The sequence below is a fragment of the Cervus elaphus genome, chromosome 25, assembly GCF_910594005.1.
Source record: "Cervus elaphus chromosome 25, mCerEla1.1, whole genome shotgun sequence".
NCBI classification, from domain to species: domain Eukaryota; kingdom Metazoa; phylum Chordata; class Mammalia; order Artiodactyla; family Cervidae; genus Cervus; species Cervus elaphus.
The window spans coordinates 8,341,328-8,361,982 of record NC_057839.1 but is presented as its reverse complement, the minus strand read 5'-3'; the positions used below and the strand labels follow the sequence as shown (position 1 = coordinate 8,361,982).

Below are 20,655 nucleotides of genomic sequence, written 5' to 3'. Positions count from 1 at the left end.
CAGTCCCTCACCATTTCCTCCTAATTGAATCCAATGGGCACGAAGGGAGAGGAACAATGGGAAACAAGAAGATACAGGGGAATGAAATGGGCTTTCTGTGGCAGATTAATTTTCTAGGGAGTTGGTTTAGCCCCCATAAAAGTCAGCACTTCTGTCACCCTTTAACAAATTTTTCATTCACATTGTTCCATGTGTCAAGCTCATTAAATTTCAAAGCTGTGGCAAAGGAAGGATATATATTCAAAACCAGCTGAAAGCAGAAGCAAAATGTCTAAAAAATAGTACAGAGTTGTATTAAGATTCAGAGAACTTACAGAACTGCCTGCAGTGGGAAAACATAAAACTTTGCACCTACTCTGTATGATTTACCTGAGGCATTTCCAAGCCCAGATCCTGTGAGTCTGATCCCAAACTTCTTTTTTTTCTCGTTTGTAAATACCTTTCCAGCTTTACTTTTATTTCAAGACCAAAGATGATTATCACAATAAACAGCAGGTTTCCCAGGATGCCTTCAATTCAACTCCTTGGATCACTTGTTTTTTTTTCTTAATAATTCTGTGCGAATCTGTCAAACAACACAAAGTAACTTCACTGAAAACGCCACTAAAAAACAAGTTGACCTTTCAAAAAAGACATTAACAAAGAACACTTTAAAGAAATCAGCATTGTAATTTTAATATTAAGAATGTGGCTGTTTTTAGTACCAACTATACTGAAATTCAACATTCGTCCCTTTGTTTCTGTAACAGGATTGGTCAATAACCAATTGGCACCGTTAAAAAAAGAAAAAAACAAATGTTAACAAAATTAACATAGGCCCATTTTTCCTGTGATCTAAAAATGCATTTTACTTAGTGTTAAAATAAAACCCCCATTCACTTTATGCTTTATATGAGAAAACATAATGTATCAACAACTCCATCTACTGTATAATCAATACTAAGTGAATCTACATTTTATATCCCTCATAAATCTACTAGAACAATGAATACATAATCCAGAATTTAACATATCCTCTACATTAAATAGGGGTTTCCCACGTGGCTCAGTGGTGAAGAATCCGCCTGCCACAGGAGACACAGGTTGAATCCCTGGGTGGGGAAGATCCCCTGGAGTAGGAAATGGCAACCACACCAGTATTCTTGCCTGGAAAATCCCATGGATGGGGGAGCCTGGCGGGCTATAGTCCATGGGGTCGCAGAGTTAGACATAAAAGAGTACGCATGCACACACACTACATTAAATAAAATCACATTCATAAAGGCATATGCAAATTATTCTGAGTTATAAGTGAAAGCTGTCCTTGAAGTAAGAATTATTCAAGTTTTGAATATGTGTATGTTAAGAGGGGAAACAGGAATAAGTACTACTTTGCAGAGTGGTTTCAAGGGTTAAACTAAATGACTTCAAATCACCTGGCAAAGGGTCTTGAATGTGGTAGAACCTGACAGGTTAGTTCCCTCTTCCCTCCTCTGTGAAGGCTTTAATCAAGAACTAAACAGCTACACCTAATTCATCATCTCTTCCTGGATAAGTGGTGCTCAAAGTGTGATCCCAGAACCAGGAGCATCAGTATCCATCCACCTGGAAATTTGTTAGAAGTGCAATTCTTGGGCTCTAGCCCAGATCCACTAAGGCAGAAACTGTGAGGATAGAGCCCAGGAAAGTGTTTCAACAAGCCCTCGGGATGATTCTGCTCCTCCCTAAAATGTGAGAACCTCTGTTTTAAACTGAATTCCTTGCTCTCATTCAGTCTAGATGCAGTATCATTTCTTTGATGCAGAGTGCCAATTTAAGCTATGCTGCCCTCTGTAGTTAATACATTTTCTGGCCTAGAGCTTTACAGTGGTAAATATCAACTTCAGAGACCTCTTACTAAACAAATAAGTGAGAGGCAACGACGACTCAATAACTGTTCTACTCAGTTGCACTGGTATTTAAATTGACTACCATCTGCATTTCCGAGATCTTTGTTGGGCTCTTCTCTCTAGTTGGCTGTCATTCCTAGTGCACTGTTCTGGCCTAGGAAATACCTTCAAGTGCTCAATCTGGGCCTAGAAACAGCATTAACTATGCATCTCAATCCAGTGCTACAGTTTAAATGGACTGATGCCGGCTCGCGCCAAAGGCCAGTTCTGGCCCAAATGCCCTTTATGTGGCTTCATGCCTTGAACCTACTGCTGATACGCAGTCTCAGTCCTAACTCTTCCCCTGACTCCTGTGTGAAACAAGGTCAGCTGTCTTTTCCAGATCTATTACTCAGATCCCCCACCCCCTCAAAACACAAAGCATTCAAGTGATGCATTCAACAAGGTGGACTAGTTTGCGTGTGTGTGTGTGTTAGCTGCTCAGTCGTGTCCAACTCTTTTGTGACCCCATGAACTATAGTCCGCCAGTCTCCTCTGTCCATGGAATTCTCCAGGCAAGAATACTGGAGTGGGTTGCCATCCCCTTCTCCAGGGAATCTTCCTGATCCAGGGATCAAACCTAGGTCTCCTGCATTGCAGGCAAATTCTTTACCATCTAATCCTGGTCTATAAGCTGGGTCTGGGAGGAAAGTTTGATACTCTTCTAAAACCTCAAAGTTACCCTTTCTAGCAACAGGGTTGAAGGCTCACGAAGATGTTCAGTTCTCATCAAGACATATTTACTGGCATCTGCGATAAACACTATGTACCAACAGTGTGGTTTGGCATTTACTACAGACACCATGTACCAAGAGCGTGGAAACACTGGACGAAAAAAGGCTAAGTTCCAGTCACAGCTCTCACTTGAAAACTCTACAACACTGGGCAGATCAATTTTTCTAAACTTCATTTTCCTCATCTCTAGAAAGTAAGCAATATTATTCCTGGCTACCAAATTTTCTAAGCCATAAAAATTCCTTTTTTTTTAAAACCACCTGAGCCACCATTTGTTGGGCTCTTTCACCATCTGAGCCACCAGAGAAGCTATAAAACTCCCGCACAAATACAAACATTCCTTTAAAATGTTACTTTAAACACATGGCAACAGAACAAACTTGTCAATGCAGTTAGCAAAAAGAGCACTGGTTTGGGAGACAAGAGGCTTGGATTCCAGTTTTGATTCCATAATTAAATAGGAGAGTGACCAAGATGGCGGAGTAGAAGGAACCTAAATCCACCATCTCTCATAAGCACACCCAAATCACAACAATCTGCGGAACAAACACTATTGAAAAAGACTGAAATCTATCAGAAAAATCCTCAACAGCTAAAGACATAAAGACAGAAAGCCACAATGAGATCAGTACAAGGAGCAGACTTGCAATATAATCAAATTCCATATCCCTGAGGTTGGCAAACCACAGACTGGAGAATGGTTACATTACAGAGATTCCCCCACAGGAGTGAGAGTTCTAAGCCCCACATCAGGGACCCCAGCCTTGGGATCTGGCAGCAGGTAGAGGAGCCACTAGAGCATTTAGCTTTGAAAGTCAGCAGAGTTTAATTGTAGAAGCTTCCCAGGGAAATAGAGAATTCACTCTTACAGGATGCATTGCTGTTATTGTTGTTCAATCGCTCAGCCACGTCCAACTCTTTGCCACCCCATGGACTGCAGCATGCCAGGCTTCCCTGTCCATCACCAACTCCTGGAGCTTGCTCAAACTCATGTCCATTGAGTCAGTGATGCCATTCAACCATCTTATCCTCTGTTGTCCTCTTCTCCTCTGGCCTTCCATCCTCCCCAGCATCAGGGTCTTTTCCAATGAGTCAGTTCTTCGCATCAGGTGGCTAAAGTATTGGAGCTTCAGCATCAGTCCTTCCAACGAGTATTCAGGATTGACTTCCTTTAGGATTGACTGGTTTGACCTCCTTGCAGTCCAAGGGACTTCTCAAGAGTCTACTCCAACACCACAGGTCAAAAACATCAACACCACAGTTCAAAAATACCAATTCAAAGAAGTGGTGCTCAGCTTTCTTTATGGTCCAACTTTCACATCCATACATGACTTCTGGAAAAACCATAGCTTTGACTAGATGGACCTTTGTCAGCAAAGTAATGTCTCAGCTTTTTAATATGCTGTATAGGTTTGTAATAGCTTTTCTTCCAAGGAGCAAGTGTCTTTTTATTTCATGGCTGCAGTCACCATCTGCAATGATTTTGGAGCCCAAGAAAATAAAATCTGTCCATTGTTTCCCTACCTATTCGACATGAAGTGATGGGACCAGATGCCACGATCTTAGTTTTTTTAATGTTGAGTTTTAAGCCAGCTTTTTCATTCTCCTCTTCCACCTTCATCAAGAGGCTCTTTAGTTCCTCTTTACTTTCTGCCATAAGGGTGGTATCATCTGCATATCTGAGGTTGTTGATATTTCTCCTGGCAATCTAGTAGTAGAAAACTACTAGAGCTCATCCATGAATTTGGTAAAGTTGCTGGATACAAAATTAATATACAGAAATCTGTTCCATTTCTGAATACTAACAAAGAAATATCAGAAAGAGAAATTAAGGAACTAATCCCATTTACAATCATGCCAAAAAGAATTAAATACCTAGGAATAAGCCTACATAAGGAGACAAAACACCAGTACTCCAAAAACTATAAAATGTTAATGAAAGAAACTGAAGATGACACAGATGAAAAAGACATATATACCATGTTCTTGGACTGGAAAAATCAATATTATTTAAATGACCATACTATCAAAGGCAATCTACAGAATTCAAAGAAATCCCTATCAAATTCACAGAACTGGAACAAAAAAAAACTTTTTTTAATCTGTATGGAAACACAAAAGACCCTGAGTAGCCAAAATAATCTTGAGAAAGATGAATGGAGCTGGAGGAATCATATTCTTCAGACTCTTCATACTCTTCTACTTTAAAGTCACAGAAATCAGAACAGGATGGCACTGACACAAAAACAGACACACAGATCAATGGAACAGGATAGAAGACCCAGAAATAAACCCACACACTTATGGTCAGTTACTCTATGACAAAGGAGGCAAGGACACACAATGAAGAAAAGGCAGTCTCCAAGCAGTGCTGTGAGATCTGTACACTTCATGTCAAAGAATGAAATTAGAACATTCTCTAACACCACATACAAAATAAAACTCAAAATAGATTAAAGACCTAAATGTTAAGACCAGATATTACAACCTCCCTAAAGGAAAACATAGCAGAACACTCTGACATAAATCACAGTGATTTTGGGGGGGATTCATCTCCTAGAGTAATGGAAATAAAAACAGAATCTGCCTGTCGATGAAGGAGCTGTGGAAGAGCCTCTGGTTCAACACTTGGGTTGGGAAGATCCCCTGGAAAAGGAAATGGCAACCCGCTCCAGTATTCCTGCCCGGGAAATCCCATGGACAGAGAGGAGCCTGGCGGGCGACAGTCCATGGGGTCACGAAGACTCGAGCACGACTAGACGACTGAGGGCACACACAGCTACACTGAAGAGCTTCTGCAGCGGAGGGGGCCCGGCAAAGCAGACAACAGAGGGGCTGGGGGAGCACTTGGGGACAATGCCATCAACAAAGGGTCCATTCCCAAAGTACAGACAGCTCACACAGCTTACTGTCAAAACAAACAGCCCCATCAAAAACAGGCAGAAGATCTAAATGGACATTTCTCCAAAGAAAACATACGGCTAGCCAAGATGCACATGAAAGATGCTCAATGTTGCTAATTATTAAAGAAATGCATATCGAAACTACAATTAAGTATCACTTCATGCCAGTCAGAATGATCATCATTAAAGAAGTCTACAAACAATAAATACCAGCAAGGATATGGAGAAAAAGGAACTCTCATATATTGCTGGTGGGAATGTAAACTGGTGTAACCATTATGGTGATTGGCATGGAGGTTCCTTAAAAAACTAAAAACAGAGTAATCATATGATCCTACAATCCCATTCTTGGGCACATATCTGGAGAAAACTCTAATTTGAAATATACATGCACCACAACATTCACTGCATGACTATTTACAGTAGTCAAGACATGAAGGCAACCTAAATGCCCACTGACAAGAGGAATGGATAAACAAGATGTGGTATACAATGGAATATTACTCAGCCATAAAAAAAGAAAGAAATGATGACATCTGCAGCAACATCAACAGACTTAGAGATTATCATATTAAGTGAAGTATGCCAGATAGAGAAAGAAAAACTGTATGATATAGCTTATTTCTGGAATCTAAAAAAACTACACAAATGAGCTTATTTACAAAACAGAAATGAACTCACAGACACAGAAAACAAGTTTTTGGTCACCAGAGGGAGGTGGAGGAGATGAATTAGCAGTCTGTGATTAACATATACACTATTATATGTAAAGCAGATAACTAACAAGGACCTACTGAAGAGCACAGGGAACCATGCTCAGCATTCACCACAACCTATAAGGGGAGAGAACCTGAAAAGGAACACATGTATGTGTGTGTGTATATACATACACATGCGTGTATAACTGAATCTCTTTGCTGTACACTTGAAACTAATACAGTACTATACATTAACTATATTTGAATTTTAAAAAACCTAAACAGCCTTACAAATCAGAATAAAGTTGCTATTTCTTATCTCCCAGACTGAGGAATTACAATTATTCTCTCTTAATTATGTAATAGAGATGTTATGAGAATTAAATGATATATTAAGATGTAGTAATGAAATAGATCTGAAAGGTGATTATCATCAATAGGTATATTTTGCCAATGCATTATTTTCTCCCACAGCTAGTCCAGCTCAGAAACTCAATATCTGTGACAGCAACAAGGCTGTATATTTTACAGACACTAGTTTCCCCCTCTCCCCAAAAAAAGACACCAGTTCCCAAAGACAGGGTATCCACTATGCAGAGAATAGGGCTCGTTCTCCCGGGATAAAGGTCTTTAGTTGCTTCTCCTACTCTCTTAGGCAGCAGCAAACAGGATGAGACGTGGGTGTTTCTACCCCAAGCAGTAGGACCTTTACAATGACAATAAACTCACCCAATCTCTAAAACTGATGACTCAGCTCACAATACCAACTATTCTCATCCCCAACATTTTGCACCCATTTCACAGAAATGCTTGGTACTGTTCCAAACATTTATTATGAAACAACCAAGAAGAGACAAACTCCCCACCCAAAACTGCATGAGAAAAAAAAAAAATAAGGGCTTCTACAGCAGTTACCATTAAACAGAATCTTCCATAATGACACACTGCTCCAAAACTATCTCCTATCCCAAGGAGTCATATACAAAAGGCACATTAGATGGCCAAGCAACACTGAGGAGGAAGGTGTAGTAACATGCTTCTGGGGGAAGCCTTCACACTTCTGTGGGCTCAAGAATACCCATATTTTACTCAAAGCTTTTGATATGTAAAAAGTTCATGATCATTTCCAAATGTTTGACCTGGGGAATATTTGTTCTTAAGAATTTTAAACAGTTACTCAACAGAAGTGTTGTGAGGTTAGGAAAATATCATGTTAAAGCTGTTATACTGCCTTTATGCAGAATCTCTTGGAAACTTTAAGATGCTAGGTTCCAATGTGCATTATAAATCACCAATAGGTGAACAGAGCAGATCTCATTTCTCAAACTTATTTGATCATAAAATCCTCCACCCTGCCCTCAAGCTGACCTCAAGGACTGGTGGTTACGCCAGAAAGAAACAAAAACCCAACAGTGACAGCTAGGGGAAAGGCTAAATTAATTCCTCTAGTTATTACTTCCTCATTCACAGCTCTAGCTTACTAGTCCCCAATACAGTTTTATGAGTCTTTCAAGAGAGAGGACTGTGGTCCATCAGAAATAATATTTACCAACAGATTTTCTGTACTTGGGCTCATTCAAGACTATTCAACAAGAGTTCCTAGGTGCAGGAAGATACTTCAGTAACAGAGAACTACTTCTCTAAAGCATCATCCTAAAAAATGATGCTGCGAAAGTGCTGCACTCAATGTTAGCAAATTTGGAAAACTCAGCAATGGCCACAGGACTGGAAAAGGTCAGTTTTCATTCCAATCCCAAAGAAAAGCAATGCCAAAGAATGTTCAATTACCACACCATTCCACTCATCTCACATGCTAGCAAAGTAATGCTCAAAATTCTCCAAACAAGGCTTTTGACAGTACGTGAACCAAGAACTTCCAGATGTTCAAGCTGGATTTAGAAAATGCAGAAGAACCAGAGATCAAATTGCCAACATCCACTGTCCAAAAAGCAAGCAAGTTCCAGAGAAACATCTACTTCTGTTTTATTGACTACACCAAAGCCTTTTGACTGTGTGGATCAAAAAAAACTGTGGAAAATTCTTAAAGAGATGGGACTACCAGACCACCTGACCTGCCTCCTGAGAAATCTGTATGCAGGTGAAGAAGCAACAGTTAGAACCTGACATGGAACAACGGACTGGTTCCAGATTCGGAAAGAAGTACATCAAGGCTATATTGTCACCCTGCTTATTTAACTTCTATGCAGAATACATCATGCGAAATACCGGGCTGGATGAAGCACAAGTTGGAATCAAGATTGCCGGGAGAAATATCAATAACCTCAGATATGCAGATGACCACCCTTATGGCAGAAAGTGAAGAGGAAGTGAAGATCTCTTGATGAAAGTGAAAGAGAGAAAAAACTGGCTTAAAACTCAACATTCAAAACACTAAGATCATGGCATCTGGTCCCATCACTTCATGGCAAACAGGTGGGCAAACAATGGAAACAGTGACAGACTTTATTTTCTTGGGCTCCAAAATCACTGCAGATGGTGACTGCAGCCATGAAATTAAAAGACACTTGCTCCTTGAAAGAAAAGCTATGACCAACATAGACAGCATATTAAAAAGCAGAGACATTACTTTGCCAACAAAGGTTCATCTAGTCAAAGCTATGGTTTTTTCCAGTAATCACGTATGGATGTGAATTGGACCAGAAAGAAAGCTGAGCACCAAAGAATTGATGCTTCTGAACTGTGGTGTTGGAGAAGACTCTTGAGAGTCTCTTGGACTGCAAGGAGATCCAATCAGTTAATCCTAAAAGAAATGAGTCCTGAAAATTCATTGGAAGGACTGATGCTGAAGCTGAAGCTCCCAATATTTTGGCCACCTGGTACAAAGAACTGACTCATTGGAAAAGACTCTGATGCTGGGAAAGATTGAAGGCAGGAGGAGAAGGGGATGACAGAGGATGAGATGGTTGGATGACATCACCGACTCAATGGACATGAGTTTGAGCAAGCTCTGGGAGTTGGTGATGGACAGGGAAGTCTGGCATGCTGCAGTCCATGGGGTCGCAAAGAGTCTGACACGACTGGGCAACTGAGCTGACTTCTCTAAAGCAATGAGATGGGCCAAATGATTTATTTATAAGCAGCAACAGTACCTCTTGAAGACAGTCACAGCTTCAATCACTTTCATAGCCCTCCCCACCAGATCCTACCCTAAGTTTTTCTGGTTCTCCGCATATACGTTGAGGCTTACTATGCACATTAGGCAAAGTAAAAGGTCAAGCAGGACGATAGGAAAGGTCAAAGGACTTGGTGTAAAGATTCATCCTCCAGACTGCTCACACCAAACCGTAAGAGCTGACTAGTGTGACCCAGGCAGCTCACACATATCCAAGAGCTCCTCAATTGTGCCCCTTCTGAATCTGAGGGCTCCAGCTAATTCCTAAGAGTTCGTATATTTTAAAAAAGTTGGAATCAAGAAAAATATTGTTTAGTCACTAAGTCACATCAGGCTCTTTGCAACCCCATGGACAGTAGCCCCCTAGGCTCCTCTGTCCACAGAATTTCCCAGGCAAGAATAATGGAGAGGGTTGCCATCTCCTTCTTCAGGCAAGAGAAATAAAAATTGCTTTCTAAATGAAAATACCTATGAATAGGCTGATACTATATATGATGGTTAGGGTCCCTAGAGGGCCCCTTCTATATGGCACCATCTTAGGCCATGGCTTTTTTTTATTATCTTGAAGAAACTAGTTCCTCACAATGGTAAGCAGCATGTCTGAATCATCAGAGTAGATGTTAAAAAATTTTGACACACCCTTCCAGGACGGTTAACAGCCAAATAATGGAAAATAACAAGTGTTGGTGAGGATATGGAAAAATCAGAAATGTTGTGCACTGCTGATGGGAATGTAAAACAGTACAGCTGAGAAACAGTTTAGTAATTCCTCAAAAAGTTAAACACAGAATTACTATCTGATCTGGCAATTCCACATCTGAATACATACCCAAAGAAATTGAAAGCAAGAACTCAAACAGATACATGTAAACCCATATAGTCACAGCAGCACTGTTCACAAGAGCCAAAAGGAAGAAAAACCCTAGTGGTCCTTAACAGATAAAAAGATGAAAGAAATGTGGTATGTGCACACACTGGAACATTAGTCAGTCATAAAAGGAATGCAATTCTGATACATGCTACAACATGGATGAACTTTGCAAACAGTATGCTAAGTGAAATAAATCAGACACACAAGACAAATATTATACAATTCCACTCATATGAAGTACCAGAACAGGCAAATTCATGGAGACAGAAAGGAGAGAGGTTACCAGAGGCTGGGAGAGTTATTATTTACTGGGTAAAGAATTTTTGTTTGGGGTGATGAAAATATTCTAGATATTTCAGAACAGTGGTGATGGTTACACAAAATTGTCAATGCACTTAATGCCACTGAATTATACACAATATGGTTTAAATGGTAAAATTAATGTATTTTACCACAAGGCAAAATTTTATGATTATTATTATTCTGACTTGCCACACACAGCTTACTTGATCTTTGTTCCCTGACCAGGGATTGAACCTGTGCTTCCTGCAGTGGAAGCAGAGTCCTAAGGACTGGACTGCCAGGGAATTCCCCACTGGGAAAATTTTTTAAACGTTTGTGGTAAGAAAGGCCATCGCATTTATACTGTTATATATTTTATATATCATGGTTTATTTTGATGGTTCCTAAATGCTGCTAGTTTATGTTTATCATTTCTTTCATGTGGCAGAGTTCTTGGGTTCTCTCTTTGTAGGTGGTAACCAACCTGACCCCTAATTTAAATAAACCATTTCCCCTGCGATTTAATCCCTAAGATTAAAGAAAGGGAAGGGGGAGAGGGAGGAAGGAAAGACCGCCACACATTCCATCCAAACTGCTATACTTCAAATGTCCCACTCAACAATTCTTTTCCTTTTGAAAACTACTTAATAAGAGTTGAACAAAACAGACCTGCAGAGGCTTACTAAATCAAGCTGCTTTACCAGTCACCAAACCATTGAGGACGCAGAGGCTGACTATGCAGGGATTCATTATAGAAAATGTGGGGGCTGTGTTCTCCCTTCATCACGTCATGTGAATCCTGTGAACCAGTCACTCCTTTCTACCTGTCAACAGCAGCTCTCTAGATTCCAACATTTGGGAAACAAGCAAGTAAATTTCAAACTAGATGGTTATCCTAAATAGATGTTAATCCAGTCGGGATGTGATCCTCCTGTCAGAACACCTTGTGAACTCCTCATCCCTGGGTCAGCCCAATAGTCTCCTTTTATCCTCACACTAAGAATTCTAAAAATAAGGAGGTAAATCGGGTTGGTCACAACACTTTAATTAAGTAAAACAGTTAAAACCATGTTTTCCTGAGAATCCTGAGGAGCTAAGAAAATATACTAAATCTCAAAAGTGATCTCTCCTTGGAATGCTGTCTTAGAGAAAGACACAAGCCCTCTCAGAGAATTCTACTCCTTTCCAAAACCTTTCTTGTTGTTCAGTTGCTAAGTCATGTCTGACTTTTTGCAATCCCATGAACTGCAGCACACCAGGCTTCCCTGTCCTTCCCTATCTCCCAGAGTTTGCTCAGACTCATGGCCATTGAGTCAGTGATGCCATCCAACCATCTCATCCTGTCACTCCCCAAACTCTGGTTCAACGTTAACCAGAGACATCACACAAGAGCTTATTTAAACCACTTTTATAACCAATAAGACTATTAAGGCAGGTTTCTTTCAGTGTGAGTCAAATGGGAAGAGTTTTTATTTCTGAAAACCATCAACTATAAAATACTAGGGTCTTTCTGCAGTCTTAACACCTGCCAATTAAGTTGTTTGGACCACAAGAATAAAAGGTGAGATGGTTTTAGACAGAACCAAAGAATGCATTTCTAACCACAGCCACCCTTGACAACTCGTGACAAACACTCAGTTTCTATTTGGTGTTACTGTTCACAGATTACAAAGCACACTACTATACCTGTCACTTAACACAACTTGGTGCAGTAATTAGGGTTAGTATTAGCATTATTAGCACCCTCACCCTCTGTCCAACCACTGGACTTTAATTTGAAAAATTCACCAAGGATGAGAGTTGTCCAAGGTCATTCAGTAAATGGATGCCTCTGTGCAAATCTATCAGACTGTCTCTACTGTCAATGTCTCAAAGGTCATCGCCAAAGGACTCCCAAATCTATGTCTTCATCCTAAACACACCAGTGAACCATCCCTACTATACCATCCCAGGTATTTTCCTGGATCACTTGCAGCCCATGACCTCAGACACAACCCGCCCCCCCCCCCACTCAAATGTTTATTCTGTCAATAGTACCACCATTATCAGACATTCAGGCGTGTAACACGGATCTCAGCCTTGACTCTCTTCTTCCTCCTCCCCACTTGCTGTGTTTTAAATGACGTCAGGCTCTTTATTAAAAATACACCGACAATTTACCCTTATACAGAGGATGCATGTACCTGTCTGACTCTGCCTTTCCCACTTTCTCAACCCCTGCTTGGAACCTTATCATTTTCTATTTATTGTGCCAATAACTGCCATACAGATCTCTTTGCTTCCCACCTTTCCCTCTCTCCACTTCTTATGCTCCATTATCAAATTATTCTCCCTAAACTACCACATCATATTAGCACTGTGCTCGTAAGTTTTCAGCAACTAACATTATCTCCTTGATAATGTTCAAAATACTCAGACACAAGGAAACTATATTTCAATACCCCAACTTCCATCCCTTTCTGATAAATGTAACATTAGTATCAGGTTAATCTTACAATCTCCCCCAAGCCCTCACTTACAATCCCACTTCACTAAGGATCTCCAGCAGTGAAACTCTGGCTTTTCACGCCTTTGCTTATAATGTTTTTCCTTTCTCCTCCCAAACGCTTGCCTTTTCTATCAGAGATCGTAAAATCTTTAAGAATGACTATTGTATCTCATGTCTATTACTGCAGCGTCAAGAGCAATGCTTTGCCCACCACAAGCATCCAGACAAAAGCTCCATGAATAGGAAATCTCCTAAGACGATAGGTCATTCTAGATAAGGAGTTAGAGGTGTGTCATTCTTCATACAGAAAGAGGACGTTACAAAGAAGTCATTCAATATGTCACGCGAGTGTATGCTCCTCGGTTCTTTCTCTCGTCACAACAAAAATTTGGAGTGATGGACATTAAAGCCCCCTGGCAGGTCACAGCTCTCGGAGGACAGACCGTGTTATAGCTCTCAGGTCTCGAACGGACTGTGTTATAGCTCTTAAATAAATCAGTGTTACAGCTCAGTGTTACAGCTCTATTTATTTAGATAATAGCAGGAAAATGCATCTTTGAGGTGTGAGGGCACGTTGATCCAAAGATGCAAAGAGAAGATCACCCCATCGCGCGGGAGAGAGAGGGAGCAAAAAGAGGGAAGAGGGCTTTGGCTCCTCTTTTTATTTGTTTCTCTGTCCCTGGGGCTGTCTTGTGTAAATTGGGCCGGCCAGGAGTGTTGTTTGTTTTACCTGAGGTTCTCACTCAGGTCCTCGGACCTTCCTTTGTTCTATTTTCGAGGGCTTTCCCTTCCAGGTCTTTTAGCCACCGCCATTTTGGACCCTTTTTCCCTATTCTAACTACCTAACAAATATATATTTATTAAGCATTTCATGCGCTCCAAAGTATCTTGTACAAGCTTCTACAAGCTTGTTAATTTGAGTCTTGAACCACTCCTGAATTTTTTTTTTTTTAATTTCCAGGAAGAGTACTGTTCAAGTTTCAGTCAATTTAAAATATATTAAATAATTTTTGTCTAGGGAGGAGAGGATAGAGGAAAGAGTAGGATTAAAACTTATTTAAACCAACTGAATCCAGACACTAGACTAATACATGTTGCACTATTCTCTCTCCTTTGCTTTCTCTCTCTCTCACACATTTTTAACTAAGACAAATATTTTATTCAGGTTCAACACTGGAGTTTTAAAGAATCATTTCACTTTCTGAGCTGTTCTGCAAAAATCTACAAAACATAAAAAGGAACAATACCACTACAGGTAGCAGCACAAAACCAGCAGTGCCGGTGAGAGAATACCTGAGTCATCCGGCGGTGTTTCAGGGAGACCTCCACTCAGGATTACCCTGCCGCAGTGTCATCAGAGATCTGCGCCCTTCCTCAAAATCTATTGTCTCCTCACTCCTTTCTCAGAGTATTCATGCTTTTCAAAATTAGCATGAATGTAAATATACTGGAGGCAATTTTTAAATTCTCTTCAAATTCCTTCCTAGTGTGAAATGGGCTATTATATGCCACAGGCTCAGGACTATAAAGGTACAGAGGTTATGGCCCAAGGGCTACAGAGGTTGTGAATACAGTTTTGCAGTCTTTCTACTTTGAGAAACAGTGGCTGCCTCTTTGGCTCCACTACTCCTAAAAGGGCTTCCCTGGTAGCTCAGCAGTGAAGAATCTACTTGCCAAGCAAGAGATAAGGGGTTCAATCCCTGGGAAGATTCCCTGGAGAAGGAAATGGGAACCCATTCCAGTATTCCTGCCTGGGAAATCCCTTGGACACAGGAGCCTGGCAGGCTACAGTTCATGGAGTTGCAAAAGAGTCCAACACAAGTGAGTGACTAAATAATCACAACAAAATGAGAAGCAAACTCTAGATTCAAGATACAAAATTCTGCTTTAAAACTGAGTATTTGGGATTTTGTTCCACATTCTCACCTGTCTTATCTGTAAATACAAGAACCCCCCAGGGATATTGTGATTCATGGTAATATGGAAAGAATCTAGCCCTGGCACAAAACAGACACTCAATAAATGGTGGCTGGTTTTTGTTTTCTGATTCCTTCCTTAGTATAAGATGTTCCTCGGATGTGGCTGCTACTGAATATACACACCTAAATTCAACATGGAATCCTCGACTGTCTGAATTCCAAACTTAATTATCACAAACCCAACTGCCTGAAACTAGGGTGAATAGAGGATATGCAGGCAACACAGGTCATTTAACACCCTCACTCCAGCTTTATGAGGGTGAAATGTTCATTATGCTGGTTTAATCAGCAAAACAATCTTTGGATTCACAAAGTAGTTCATAAAGTTGCAAAGCAGTCATCTCTGTACACAATAAAGAACTGGAGAAAAAATTACAAGGAAAAGGGCTTCTTCTGAGAGATTATTGCTCTTATTTTTCAAAAAATCACATACAATTTACCTCTTTTTATAGTCATTTATACTGGCTTCACCAAAAAGTCTGAGTAACTCGAGGAAATAGATTTATACAAAACTTATCTTTGTACTTAAAAGACCTTACACAGTTTCTGAAGAATACACACACATACACATGCAGTTTAATCTACACTATACTTGTCTCAACAAGGCTCACAATAAATCAAAACAAAGGAGGTAGACTAACCCAACTGCTGAGAAAACATAGCTTTGAATAGAATCAGCAGCTAACAGAAGACAAATACAAAGAGTAACCAGAACCTGGTCCCATTCTTCCATTAGACACTCATAATTCTTACATCCCTCCAAGGAAAGTATAGAATAAAATTAATTTACAGTAACTTAATAGTTTTCAACTTGGGAGTTTGGGAAACCAGCAAGTTATTGTGCTAAGGTATAAAACCAGGTAACAAGAGCCTAGTAAGTTCACTCTACTAAGAATATGTACAATTTAAAACAAGAGACAAAAACTGAAGCTGTTTCTTTCTTTGTTCATTTTTGTTTGGCTGTGTGGCTCTTAGGTTCTTAGTTCCCCAATCAGGGACTGAACCTAGATGTTGACAGTGAAAGTACCGAGACCTAACCATTGGACTACTGGGGAATTCCCAAAAAACTGAAAATTTAAAGCAAAGTTCTCAAACTGCATTGCAGCCATAAATCAGTGCCTACCTATGGATTTTGTTCAGCCAACACAGTAGTGTTTATAAAAACTTAAATTTTAACTGTCAGAACTTAAATTGGAAATTTCATATAAAATTTCTGTATCCTGTTATCAAATCTCACTCTCTTGAGCGGGGGGGGGGGGAACAGACCTGACAACACTGGGTAAATACTCCCAGCAAGATCACCGGAACTGGTGTTGAGAGCCATCACTTGACAATGGCCTGTGCTTCCTAGCTTGTTCCAGTCACCATCCAGTCCTATTTTACAGGTGGAAAATCTTCAAGATTCTCAAAACAACATGCATGCATGCTAAGCTGCTTCAGTCATGTCCAACTATAAGGGACCCCATGGACTGTAGCCTGCCAGACTCTGCTGTCCATGGGGATACTCCAGCCAAGAATGCTAGAGTGGGATGCCATGTCCTCCTCCAGGGGATCTTTCTGGCCCACGGATCGAACCCACATCTCTAATGTCTCCTGCACTGACAGGCAGGTTCCTTACTACTAGGTGCCACCTGGGAAACCCCTCAAAACCACAGCTGGCAAAAAGCCTGTTTGCTGAGTATAGCTAACTCCAGGACTTTCATTCTTAATCATTTCACAACTCTACGTCCAGGTGAAAGGTAATGTGAAAACAGGTATTTAAAAGAACTATACAGGAATGTCTATAGCATCTTTATTCACAATAACCTAAAATCTGAAAGCAGCCAAAATATCCATCAACTGGTAAATGGATGGACTGTGGTATATCCATATGATAACAAGTACTCAGCTGATACTTGAAACAACATGAATAAATCTCAAAAGCATTAAGTAAAAGCAGTCAGACTCATAAGACAACAGACTCTATGACTGTACTTATATGAAATTACAAAAAAGAAAAAACTGTAGTGACAGCAAGTAAATAGTAATTGCGGCCGGACTGAAGAGGGGCATGAGGGAACTTTCTGTGGTGATGGGAATATTCCACATCATGACTGTAGAGGAGGATAAATAACTACACACATCTGTCAAAACCAAAAACAGGAATTTATAAAACCTGTACCCAATAAAGCTAGTTCTAAAGCGAGGCATTCAAAAAATACTATAAAACTAGAGAGAAGAGTACTACTATCTTTACCTGGGAAAGTTTGGGAAAATTTCAGGAAAGGTGAAATTTAAATTAGATCTCGTCACAGAACAAGTTTAAGGCACATAAGAAGTAAAAAACACAAAATATAAGTAGTAATATTCTGCACTGTAGCCTATGAGAAGAGGCATCTCTGAATACAAAGGAAAAAATGCTTCAAAGAAGGAAATTCACAGAAATGAGTAATTAGTACCTAGGTAAGTATCAAAGGCAAGTTGATCACACAAGATTTCCCAAGAGGGAATCAACTCAGACATTTATTGCTGTTCATATGCAAAATTAACAGTACTGTGAAAGAACTTTTGTTTTCTTTTCAAACAAAGCAAAAAGAAAAGGAAGACGCTAGCAAAGGAAAAGAAACCTAAAGAGAGTAAAGGAAGGGAGGGAGGCAAGGAGATGAAGTGAAGGGACGGGACACCGCGTCAGAATCAAAGGTGCCTGAGGCCCACAGGTGAGAAAACAGAAAAAGGCAGGCACGTCAGACCTTGATGAGGGGCTAAAAGGAAAACTAAAAACTAGGGGGAAAGAGACCAACCAACGTCAGAGCGAAAGAGAAAAGAGAACACAGGACCGACAGTGCAAAGCAGACCCAGAAGAACTAGAGGACAAGGGAAAGCAGAAAAGTTCTCTCTCCCTGAATCTCACCAAGTAGCCCCTTCCTCCTCGATCTCTGCCTCTGCCTCAGCTGAAGTCTTCTCACACCCAACCCCACTCCATACATCTTGTACACCCTTCAGACGTCACTGATTTCTTTAACTAGTCTTCAAATCCCAGTTTAAATGCCATCTTGTCTGGGAAGCTTTTCCAACTTTTCCAGGCAGAATCCACATTGTTCTAAATACCGTAATGTTGAGCTGTAGTATCTGTCTCCTCTACTAGTCTATGGGCAACTCCAGCAGAGGATTCAGCAGTGAGGATGAAAACCTTTACTAAAGAGCAGTCTGAAAAACTATAAAGTCCATCTAGTCTTCTACAACGATTCCCAGGTGGCTCCGGGGCAAAGAATCTGCCTGCCAAGCAGGAGATGCAGGTATGATCCCTGGATCGGGACGATCCCCTGGAGAAGAAAATGGCAACCCACTCCAGTAGTCTTGCCTGGAGAATTCCATGGACAGAGGAGCCTGGCAGGCTACAGTTCACGAGGTCACAAAGAGTAGAACACGACTTTGTGGTTAAACTAGTAAGTCTTCCACAACAAGTCTTAAAGCAGGATGCTTGAAGCTTTTCTGTTTAAAGGGTACAGTGAGGGAATCCCCTGGTGTTCCAGGAATTAGGACTTGGTGCTTTCACTGCCAATGGCCCTGGTACAATCTGTGGTCAGGGAACTAAGATCCCACAAGCCACACAATACAGCCCAAAAAAAAGGAATACAGTGTATCTTTCAAACAAGAGTGTATCTACCTTATCGCCAGTGTCTCCCTATATGGTAAAAGCGCATTTTTAAGTTTTGTTTTCATTTCTCAGTGAATGGCACATATAAAAAGAAGGAAAATTGTACCAGGAATGGCGTATAGCAGTCAAAGTAGAAAATTTATCTACAAAATAAACAGGGGCGCTTCAATTTGCCAAAACAAAACATTACTTGGAAGAAAGCGATAAGTGTGTCCACAAGGAATGTGAAGGAAACTGAAGGAGGACAAAAAATCAGCAAGCTCATGATGCTCTCACAAGAAACTTGTCAACATCAACAATACCCAAAGATAAGTAAGTGAAAACATGACTTTGTAACAAAACATGTAAAATATGTCAAAAGGACAGAATGACAGGATGATCAGAGTTGCTGGAAATTAGTGAGGAGATGAGTAGTTCAGAAGGCTGCTGGGGGTGAAGACTTTCAACACGGATTTTGGAAGAAATGTCATGAACTGCTGAAAAGGCTTACAAGGCTTAGCTAGCAATGGAATGAGTTGGTATTGCATTCACAAAGTACCAGTTCATGTGTGCTAAGTCACTTCAGTTCTCTCTGACTCTTTGTTACCCTATGAACTATAGTCCACCAGGCTCCTTTGTCTATGGGATTCTCTAGGCAAGACTACTGGAGTGAACTTCCATGCCCTCCTCCAAGGGATCTTCCCAACTAGGGATCAAACCCTTGTCTCTTGTGTCTCCTGCATTGGCAGGCAGGTTCCTTACCACTGTGCCATCTGGGAAACCCACTGCAGTCACCTGCATCAAACTCTCTCCACATCTAACCCAACTCATTGGGATAAAACAGACTTATTAGCAAGAATGATTTTACATATTTCTCCCTAAAGGGACCCTTGCTATATAAATGGATAATTATCCCAAACATCTAAGAAGAAATTTTGCTCACATTTGCCAAACATCCAGAGACCAAGTATGCCAAGAGCTAATGACAAATTCACTCACAAGACAAAGAACAAGGGTTTTGGTTGCTGCTTTTCTGGAAGGAATATTTGAGTCTAACTAATGGAATGTACCTAACAACAACAACAACAAAAAACCAGGGATTTTTAAGAAATCGTTGAAATAGCTTTTCTTACAAAAAAGGGTCAATTTTAACATGTAGACTTTTTGTTTGATGAGCAGATAGGGACTAATTACTCCCTTCCAACTAAGAAAAACCCAAGGTCTCTACTAATAGTAGACTGACTTCACTGCCTTCTAGATAAGCAGTTTTTAGCAATCTACTCATTTATTTAAGCAATTCAAAAACACTAAAAGGTGTTAGGCACTGGGGATACAGAAGAGGAAGACTCTGACCTCAAACTGCTCGGTATTAAGTAGGTAGAGAAATACTGTACAGAAAGTCCTAATAAAAGAGAAACTCAGAGGCAATCACTAAGAGAAAGAAAATTGAATACAGATTTGCTAGGCAGTTTCAAGCAAGCCCAAAGTATTGGCATATTCAAAGTACAAGAGTTTGAGAATAATTCACAATTTCCCAATAACCCTCTGTGAAACAGAAAAAATCACTAATCCTTACCATTAAACAAATAAACTGAATCACTCATAGTCACCCCCGGCAAACATAGGTTAACCAGAACTAGAAACAAGATCAAAGGTCACAGGATGCTTTTTGGTTTTAAGAGGTCAATATATTATCTTTCCTAAATTTTCATGCTCGCTCTGAAATCCAGTTTGAATCAACAAGACTGGTGAAATACTACATAAAAACAAAACGGAAAGCTACACATGAAAAAAGTACTTGCCTGTGTAACATTTTTAGTTATGGCATCTCCACTTCAGTGGGCGCTTAACACTACCTGATATTTTCCAAGGACGGGGAGGGGCGGCAACCGACATTTTGGGAATTGGTTTGAAAAAGCACCCTATCCTATTTAGGTAATTCTACAAAGAGCTGAGGCAAAAACATAAACAATGTGGCTCCCAAATTACATGTATGATATATATAAGATCTATGTGCGTTATCTATTCACTCGACCAACTTCT

The 20,655-nt window shown here is 40.3% G+C and overlaps 1 protein-coding gene across 2 annotated transcripts in view; it reads right to left on the bottom strand.

Annotated features, from left to right (window-relative positions):
• The window catches only part of CREBRF (CREB3 regulatory factor), a 59,895-nt gene that overhangs the window by 35,783 nt on the left and 3,457 nt on the right, over positions 1-20,655 (bottom strand). For both annotated transcript variants that reach the window (XM_043887323.1, XM_043887324.1), the window contains exon 2: positions 370-565. In XM_043887323.1, the coding sequence (XP_043743258.1) occupies positions 370-378 (9 nt within the window). In that variant the 5' untranslated portion in view covers positions 379-565. The remainder of the gene's footprint in view (positions 1-369; positions 566-20,655) is intronic.